General features: G+C 44.8%; 1 protein-coding gene across 1 annotated transcript in view; it reads right to left on the reverse strand.

The window, feature by feature from the left end:
* Window positions 1-325, reverse strand: part of Dync1li1 (dynein, cytoplasmic 1, light intermediate chain 1) — a 51,636-nt gene extending 51,311 nt beyond the window's left edge. Inside the window, exon 1 of the mRNA XM_013028473.1 lies at window positions 99-325. Coding sequence (XP_012883927.1) covers window positions 99-244 — 146 coding nt within the window. The 5' untranslated portion in view covers window positions 245-325. The remainder of the gene's footprint in view (window positions 1-98) is intronic.
* Window positions 326-9,876: the final 9,551 nt, after the last annotated feature.

Here is a 9,876-nt window from a genome sequence, read left to right on the forward strand (position 1 = left end):
AGCGGCCGGCCCGGCACGCGCGCGCGCGCGCGGGTATCCCGGACACGTCCGCCGGGCGGGGAGAACCCACGGGGACCCGGGAGGGGTGGGGTGGTTACCAAAGATTCTGCCCGTCCTCGTCGTCGCCCGCTGCGGCGCCGCCACTGCCCGACGCCAGCTCGTGGGCCAGGGGGCCGCCAGAGTAAGCTGCGCCAAGTCCCGGCGGAGAGGAACCGAACGAGCCTACCCGCCCCACAGCCGCCATCTTGATCGGGAATCACACCACTCCCAGCCGGGCTGAATGAGCAAGGCGGCGGCGGCGGCGGCGGCGGCGGCGGCAGGGGGAACCCGGATACGGTCGCTCGCCGAACGGAGAGGGTGGAGCCTGTAGGGGCGGGGCTGGCGGTTCGCTCGGCGCATGCGCCGCTCTGCCGCAGGGTTGCGCTTGCGCGGGGGGGGGGGGATGGCATTCCTGTTGGGTAGGTGCTTCGATGTTGAAGCGCGTCCCTCCGGGTTCCGGCAGCCGCCGGTGCGGCGGTGCGGGCAGGTTGTGTCAGGTGAGCGGCGCTGGGTCCCACCCTTCAGTCCAGTCGGGAATTCCTGCAGTCTGTCACCGTGGCCCTCCACTATTAGCGCGGGGGGTCTGCCTCACCCCGAGGTAGACCCGACCGGTAACGGCGTACCGGTGCTCCTGGGTTTCTGGGCTCCCCCGCTCCCCGCCTCTGGGTTCACTGATGGCGACATGCCGCCCAGAGCTCGCTTCGGGTGGTCGTGTTTAGTCTGAAATGCTCCGCGAGAGATTGGAAACGGCCCGTTCGCCCCCCCCCCCGGTTTATTGCAAGCCTGCAGGACCCGAGATCCGAAGCTAGCTTCCAGGAACTCTTCCGCTTAGACCGTAGCTGGCACGGGCACCGAGCACCTGGGCCCCCAGCACCCTTTGTTCCGCCCGTGCGCGTTTTCGCCAGCGTAGCTCCTGAAGATCCCTGGCTAACGCGCTCCCTGCGGGCCGCGGCGGCGCGGTGGGAAAGCACAGCGCACAATACGGTCGGCTGTACTTGAACACTGCGCTTCGAAGTCTGAGTTCAGGACCAGCTTGGCCAGTACACTGGTCAGGTAGCCTTAGGCGCCTCTCTTGAGTCTCCAGAAGGTTTTTATCTGGAAGATCAGGGGGGGAAAGAAAGAATAACATTTGTGTAAAAGGCTTGGAGCTAGGATTAGAAATCTCAGCTGTGCCAAACAATATTCATCACTAATGACCATTTTTCCTTGACCTTTCAAAGTTTTAACATCCGGGTCTGGGAAGGTGGCTCAGTGGTGGCTCAGCATGCCTGAGGCCCTGGGTTCGATTCCTCAGCACCACATAAGCAGAAAAAAGCCAGAAATGGTGCTGTGGCTCAAGTGGAAGAGCCACTTCAGCCTTGAGCTGAAGAGCTGAGGGACAGCGCCCAGGCCCAGAGTTCAGGCCCCACAACCAAAAAAAACAAAACAAAAAAACTTACCATCTGGCCAAACTCCTGCAGCTAAAATTCTTCATTTTGTTACGATTAAGGAAGGAACCAAACCCTCCTCTCCCCGCTTACCCCCAACCCTCTTGCAGTCAGTCTTGGGCTTTTCTGTGTTGCCAAGTACTCTGGGAATCCCCCAAGTCACTGTTTTCCCTCCGTGATTTTTTTTTCCTCAGAGCATTTCCCCCTCAATATTGTTCATATGCAGAGTTGCCATTCCATTTGGTATTGGCTTGTTCTGAGGAGTTTTCACGTTTATCATAGTTACCTTTGACTTTAAGATACCCAAGTACACACTTTAAGCTGAGGTCAAAGTTGGTTTCTGTGGTTTTATAATATCCCTATCCAGCATTCTTCTATGGCTGATAAAAAAAATTGTAATTTATGAATGTCTAGAATATGCCAGTATTTTTTGTGGTGACATGCTGTTTTCAACCTTTGAAAGTGCAGCAAAATTAGGTAACCTACCCCAGAACACAGAGCAGAGGCTTATTCAGAAGATTTTGGCTTCTCTGTCAAATGCTATAGGTGAAATCATGTTAAAATAAATGCCCTGAAAGCTAGGTGCCATTATGGAAAACGGCTTCTGTGAAAATCTCTACAAGAATAGAGAGAGAACTTATGTAAGAAAGCTATAAAAGGAAAGACTTAAAAAAGAAGAAAAAAGGAAAGACTCAGCACTCCTTTGGAAATTTTGTTTCATAAATACTATTCAGTATTAAGGTACTGTAGTTCTCATATTGTGATTACTTTTTCTTGCCCAATTTTTAATTTTATTGTGAAAATACTGTACAGAGGGATTACAGTTACATGAGCAAGGTAATGAGTACATTTCTTATCAAGCATGGTTGCCTCCTTTGTTTTTCCCCTACCATCCCTTCCCTCCCACCTTCACAACTACACTCCCTCCCCCTCCCGCCCAATTTTTATATCTAAAGTCAACAGCTATTTTATTTTTAACAACTGCCTTATTCTTCAGCTACATAGATATCTCTGCCATTAATTCTCACTAGCTCTCAAATTCTTGTGACAGTTATGTAAAACTCCTAATTGAGTATTCAGTCTAATAACTTTATCTCCTTTCTGGCCAGCCCTAATCTGAATTGGTTGCTCTGTATTCCAAGATCCTATCTCTTACTTATGTATGTATGTATATATGTCAGTCATGGGGCTTGATCTCTGGGTCTGGGCACTGTCCCTGAACTTTGACACTCAAGGCTAGCACTCTACTACTTTGAGCCACAACACCACTTCAGGTTTTCTGGGAGTCAATCAGAGATGAGTCTCATGGACTTTCCTGCCCTGGCTGGCTTTGAACTGTGATCTTCAGATTTCACCCTCCTGAGTACCTAGGATTACAGGTGTTAGCCACCAGCACCCAGCTTAGTTCCTTATTTTAGTGGAGAACTTCCAACAATTTTATGAGACAAGTTACATGTAAATTTTTAGGGACCTGCTCAGTCAGAGTCCAGTCAAGAAAAAGATAACATCCTTAAGTGTTTTCTGGAACATTGTTAAGAGAAGAGACTAGCAATAGTAGGAACTATGAACCTGAAGAAAAAAGAGGAAGGTGTGTTCTCTAGAAACCAGAGAGCAGGAGCCATAGGAAAGAGATGTCCAACAACATCTGCAACCATCAGCAAAATAACACAGCAGCAACCTCTCTTTATACCCACTGGCCTCCTGTCAGTGTTGCATTTAGACCAGACCCAACAGAAGAAGGGCATGAAAAACCGAGTGAAGCAATTCAGACAGGTCTAGCTTCAAGACAAAGTAGAACAGAGGAAGAACTGGAGGGGCAAACAAAAGGTCCAGCACACCTTGTACATTTGAAAGTAAATTTAATCTACCCTTACTAAATGTAAAAGTCAGGTTGCAGATGATCTTTACTTGAGTTTTTAAAAGCTTTCATCTCTCGTGTGTTGGCTTTTAATGTTGCCATTGAGAAAGCCAATCTGATTCTTAATCTTGAACTATGTATTCTCTTTTCTTTCTTTATAATTTATACCTTTGCAATTTATACCAATTCCCACTCACATATCTACTCAGCTTCCATTTTCTGCATTTTCATACTCTTCCCTCCTGCCAAGTATCAAGAATAATCCATAGTCTTATAGTAGAGCAATCTGTGCACTAGTCCTCTCTCCTGGTGTCAAGGATATTTTCCAACAATTGTCCTGTTGTTTTCTTTTATTTTGGGGGGGGGTCCAGTCGTGGGGCCTGAACTCTGGGCCTAGGCGCTGTCCCTCAGCTCTTCAGCTCAGGGCTAGCGCTCTACCACAGCGCCACCTCCAGCTTTTTTTTCTTTTTGCTTATGTGGTGCTGGGGAATTGAACCCAGGGCCTCAGGCATGCAAGGCAAGTGCTCTACCACTGAGCCACCTTCCCAGCCCCTGTCCTGTTGTTTTCTAAATAACTTTTTTATCTCAATTGGATTATTCCCATTAGCACATAAAATAATCTATCTTGAAGCAGGGCTAGGGGTAAAGCCCTCAATGGTAGAATATTTGTCTAGCTTTGGGCTCTAAGTTCAAACCATAGCCTTACCTCCCCCCCAAAAAAAAAATTCTTTTAACTCCATTCCTTCACTAATTACTACTACATGTTTTTTTCTCCTTAACACGAAAACTCTTTATAAAGAGTTGTCTTTGATATCTTAAATACCACTTGCCCTTTGCTCATATGACCCATTCCGAGTTTTCATTGCACAACTTTATAGATACTGCTTTTATCCTTGTCAGTGATTATCTTTTTTTTGGGGGGGGGGTCCAGTCATGGGGCCTGAACTCTGGGCCTAGGCACTGTCCCTCAGCTCTTCAGCTCAAGGCTAGTGCTCTACCACTTGAGCCACAGCGCCACTTCCGGCTTTTTTCTTTTTGCTTATGTGGTGCTGAGGAATCGAACCCAGGGCCTCATGCATGCAAGGCAAGCACTCTACCACTGAGCCACCTTCCCAGCCCAGTGATTATCTTTTGTTCCATCCAGTAGAAACTTTTGCAACTTTGTCTTTGACTCAGTTGATCATTCCTTCTGAATAACATTCAGTGGCTTACAGATACCAGATCCCCCTTCCCCTAATAGCTGTTCCTTGGCTGCTTTGCTAATACTCAAAGACCCTGAAGCTTATTCTTTGGCTTTGGTCCTTTTCTCTGTCTATATTCATTCCCTTAATAATGATGCTAGTCTCTTTATTCAGATTCCATGTAAAATCAGCCCACCACAGCTACAGGGTCTGTACCTGAAAGCTTACATCTTAAGCCAATGAGCCAAGGATGAAAAGTATCTTAAAAAATTGTCTTTAGACCTCGGGGAAGGTAGGGAGGGAAGGGATAGTAGGGGGAAAACAATGGAGGGGGTAAAAAAAATTGTCTTTGGGGGCTGGGATGGTGGCTCAGTTATAGAGTACTTACCTTGCATGCATAAGCAGAAAAAGCCTGAAGTGGTGCTGTGGCTCAAGTGGTAGAGCACTAAGCTTGAGCTGAAGAGCTGAGGGACAGGGCCCAGGCCCCATGACAGACACACAAAAAAAATGTCTTTGTACTGAACACATATAGACCCTTTTTTTGGGGGGGGGAGGGCATATTTAGTAAACAATATAACAACTATATATGGCATTTACATTTTACTAGGAATTAGTAATAATCTAGAGTTGATTTAAAGTGTATAGGAATAGCATGATGGTATATATCTGTAATCCCAGCATTTAGGAAGCTAAAGCAGGAAGATGGTAAGTTCAAGGCCAGCTTGGACTCTATAGCACCCTATTTTGAAATTTTTTCAAATAAAAATAAAGACTATTGAGGGATATGCAAAAGTTATAATCAGGGCTGGGAATGTGGCTTAGTGGTAGAGTGCTTGCCTCATATGCATGAAACCTTGGGTTCAATTCCTCGGTACCACATACACAGAAAAAGCCGCAAGTGGTGCTGTGGCCCAAGTGGTAGAGTGCTAGCCTTGAGCAAAAGAAGTTCAGGGACAGTGCCCAGGCCCAGATTTCAAGCCCCAGGACTGCTCCCCCATAAAAAAAAAAGTTATATATCAATACTACACCATTTTATATGGAGCACTTGGTATCAAAAGGGGTCCTCGAACCTGTCCTCCTCCCTGCTCACTTCAATGGATACCAAAGGATGTCTGTATATGATGACTTCTAAACTCCCCAGCCCAGAGCTCCATCTGGAACTCCAAATTAATGGGCTCAACTACTTGTTTTACATCTTCATTTGGATTTTTTAAATAAGCATTTCAAGCTCAATATACCCCAAACTAAACTGTCTAAACTTCCCCCACAAAAACTCCACTACAGTTTCCTCACCAACTCCTTCCTGCTCAGGGAAAAACCTGAGCCATCTGCTATTCTCTATTTTCTCTCGAACCACACATTGAATCCATGAGCAATCCTGTTGTCTATCGTCAATGTATATTTCATCCCTAGTATGAGCTATTATCCCTTGTCTGAATTACCTTTAAAAGCTCTTCAAAATGACATCAAATGTGATCATTTATCAATGTGCAGAGCAAGTCACTCTTCTCAAAATTTTACAGTGGCTCTTCATTTCAATCAGAGTAAAAGCTGAAGTCCTAGCAGTTATTTTTAGAGCTATAGAGGATCTGGCTCCATTGCACTGTCCCCTTCTTTGTATCTTTTGCTTTGAAGCCTTTATTCTAGATGTTTTATCTACCTTATAGAAAGCTATCTAGACAGTATCTTCCCTCTCTTTCAGCTGTATGCTTGCTCAAATCTCATTGAACCATGCAGCATTACAGCCAGAACTTTTACCCATTCCAAAGTCTCCTTATGTTGCTTGCCTCTCGCTCCTCCGGGCCTCATGCTTGCTAAGCAGGTGCTCTACTCCCCTGGTCCCTTTTGGCATTGGTTATTTCCAGAATATGATCTCAGTATATACTCCAGCTGGCCTGGACTTTGATCCTCCTATTTGTGCTTCCCTTTGTTCCTGGGATGAAAGGTGCACCCCACAGCTTGCTTGACATAGAATCTCTAGGACTTTATGCCTGTACTGGATTCAACCCATGATCCCCTAATTCTTACCTCCCAAGTAGCTTACAGTTTAAACCACTGTGCCAGGCACTTTTTTCTTTTAGTTTTATTTTTTGTCAGTCGTGGGGCTTGAACTCTGGGGCCTGGTGCTGTCCCTGAGCTCTTCAGCTCAAGGCGAGCACTCTACCACTTGAGCCATAGTGCCACTTCTGGTGGTTCATTGGCAATAACAGTCTCACAGACTTTCCTACCTGAGCTGGCTTTGAACCACAATCCTCAGATCTCAGCCTCCTTAGTAGCTAGGATTACAGGTATGAGCCACTGGTGCCTGGCCTTTTTCTTTTTATATCACTTGTTACACCTTTTTTGGGGGGGAGGGTCCCGTTGTAAGGCTTGGTTCCGGCCCTGGTATTGTCTCTGAGCACTTTTGCTCAAAGCTAACGCTTTACCTCTTGAGCTACAGCACCAATACAGGTTTTCTGATAGTTAATGGGAAATAAGAGTCTCACAGACTTTCCTACCCAGGATGGCTTGGAACCATGATCCTCAGATCTCCTAAATAGCTAAGGTTACAGGCATGAGCCACTGGTGCCTGGCGCATGATTTACTTAATATGGCATAAGATTTATTTGTTGATATTATAGCTCTGAAGATTTTTGTACTCTTTAGGAATATCCTCCAAGCACTTAGTGCCTGTAACATAGCAGATAATCAGTAAAGTTTTTGGAAGGTACAAAAAAGAAAAAGAAAAAGAATCTACCTCTGTCACCAGGATTCTAAAATTTCAAGATGGCATGTGTATGTGTGGATTTTTTTGTGTATGTGCCAGTGCTGGGGCTTGAATTAGGACCTGGGCATTGTCCCTGAGTTTTGTGCTCAAGGCTAGCACTCTACCACTTGAGCCTCAGCTTTACTTCCAGCTTTTTAATTGGAGATAAGTCTCCAAACTGTCTTCGAACCTTGATCCTCAAATCTGTCTCCTGAATAGCTAAGTCTACAGGCATGGACCACTGGTACCTATCAGGAGTTTTCTTTTATAATACTAAAACCATTTTAAAACAATCCTGTGAGAATGTATTACTCTGCTCCTTTGTTATTTCATTATAAGACTACAGATTTACTTTTTTTTTTTTTTTACCTGTCCTGGGGATTGAACTCAGGGCCTAGGTGCTGTCCCTGAGCTTCCTTTGCTAAAGGTTAGCACTCTACCACTTTAGCCTCAGTGCTACTTCTGGCTTTTTCTGTTTATGTAGTACTAAGGAATCAAACCCAGGGTTTCATGCATGCTGGGCAAGTGCTCTACCACTAAGCCATATTCCCAGCCCCAGATTTACTTTTCCTTTAAGGTTTTGAGCTTCCTTAGTAGTAGTACTGTTTTGCACTAGGGATATGCTCAGGTCCTACTGGGATATTGTGACGTGCCCCAGATAGTTTTGCTTTCTCAGCTTCTAATTTTCGGTTTCTAATTCAGCTAAACCTAAGAGACTTCGAAGAGGGAAATTGAACAGTAGCCAAACAGGCAGCTCCTCTACCCGCATCTATGTATCTCTTCTCTGCTTCTCTCCTTTTTTCTCTTCTTCCATCAGCTTCTCCTCTAATTCCATCAGCTTCCTGGAGGCCACAGTGGATTTACTCTGTACATCACCTTTATAATAACAATTAAAAAAAAACTTAAGAGTTCCCTGCACTCAGTCATTAAGCTGCATAAGATTTAATGCAATTTTTAATGCAAAATACCAAACCCTTAAGTAAAGGCAAGATCAGAAAAAAAAAAAAAGCAGGGGGGTTGTCAGACATAAGAGCTCTGCAGAAAATTAGTTTGGCTAGAAGGGGAACCTTCTGTAGGTCTATGGTAGGAGATACAGAACCACTTCCTCTCTCCATTGGGGATGCCTCCCTCTGTGTTTGGGAATGGAAACAAAACAGCCATCACTCAAGCTGCTTCCTCTTGTACCAGCTCTCACTGGCTGCCACCTGCAGGTTTTCAAAAAATACTGTGCCACCCACTGTGCCAAATGTTGGCAGTCAGGTGAAAGAAACCAAATCCAAATCCAAAGAAAAAATCCCGTTCAGGTTTGACTTTATGAGCATGTCAATTTAAATAGTCCTCAATTTAAATAGTCCTCTCCTACACAATATGTATGTCTTCTTTTGTGTTCTTGGTAAAAGTACCCTGATATTTGAGACAAATAATAATGCTAGAACTGATGGCATCCTTGTTTGCATTGTTTTCCAAAAGACTCAACTAGGGAAGGCAGCACTTCAAAGTGCTCATTCCCATTTTCTTCTGAGTCATGCTTATCTTACTCTAAGTACCTCCTTAAATGAATGAAATGATGGCCATCTGAATCATTTTTCATCCCTTGTCTCTGAATTTTCTGTTTGTCTTCCTTTATTTCTCTCTTTCCTTTCTTCTTTTTTCTCTCTCTCTTTCTCTTTGTTCCTTTCTTGTTTCCATAACAGAGCTTTGTACTTTCACTCAGCTTTCTTGATCACAGCTGGTGCTCTACCACTTGAGTCATACCTCCAGCATCTTGTTAGGCTATTGGAGACGAAGTCTCTTGCACTTTTCTTCTGGCTGGCTTTTAACCTCAGTAATCTAGGTTTCAGCCTACTGAGTAGCAAGAATTACAGATTGAGCCACCAAAGTCCAGCTTCTCACCCCTATCCTACCACCATATTAGGGAATCAATCTCAGGGCCCTGGGCATTATTTTAATTAAAGTTAAGGTAATAATTGGAATTGCCTTTCTTTTCAAGTTGAGTTTCTAGTACAATATTCAACATCTACATCCTGGAAAGTTAGGGGAGATTGAAGGGTAACAACTGTAAAATTAATTCCCACCAGGATAGCTTGCCAAGACAAACAGTGAAATGCACTAGAAAATAGATTTAGCTTTTAACCTAAGAGAGTATGCTTCCTGTAAATATTTTACTTATGTCTTCAGACATTTTTCAATAAACAATAGCATTTTTTGGGGGGGGGGTCTGTAGTGAGGCCTGAACTCTGGGTCTGGGCGCTGTCCCTCAGCTCTTCAGCTCAAGGCGAGCGCTCTACCACTTGAGCCACAGCGCCACTTCCGGCTTTTTTTCGTTTTGCTTATGTAGTGCTGAGGAATTGAACCCAGGGCCTCAGGCATGCAAGGCAAGCACTCTACCACTGAGCCACCTTCCCAGCCCTCTTAAAAGTTTTAAACATAGTAACAGTGACCCAGCAATTCTCTAAGTATTTACTGGAAAGAAAAACTAAAGTTCAGCTGGATGCCCGTGGCTCATGACTATAGTCCTAGCTACTCAGGAAGCTGAGATCTGAGGATTGCAGCTCGAAGCCATTCCCCAGGCAGAAAAGTCCCTATGAGACTCTTATCTCCAAGTAACCACTCAAACAAAAGCCA

Source organism: Dipodomys ordii, unplaced genomic scaffold, assembly GCF_000151885.1.
Source record: "Dipodomys ordii isolate 6190 unplaced genomic scaffold, Dord_2.0 Scaffold110, whole genome shotgun sequence".
Lineage (NCBI taxonomy): Eukaryota > Metazoa > Chordata > Mammalia > Rodentia > Heteromyidae > Dipodomys > Dipodomys ordii.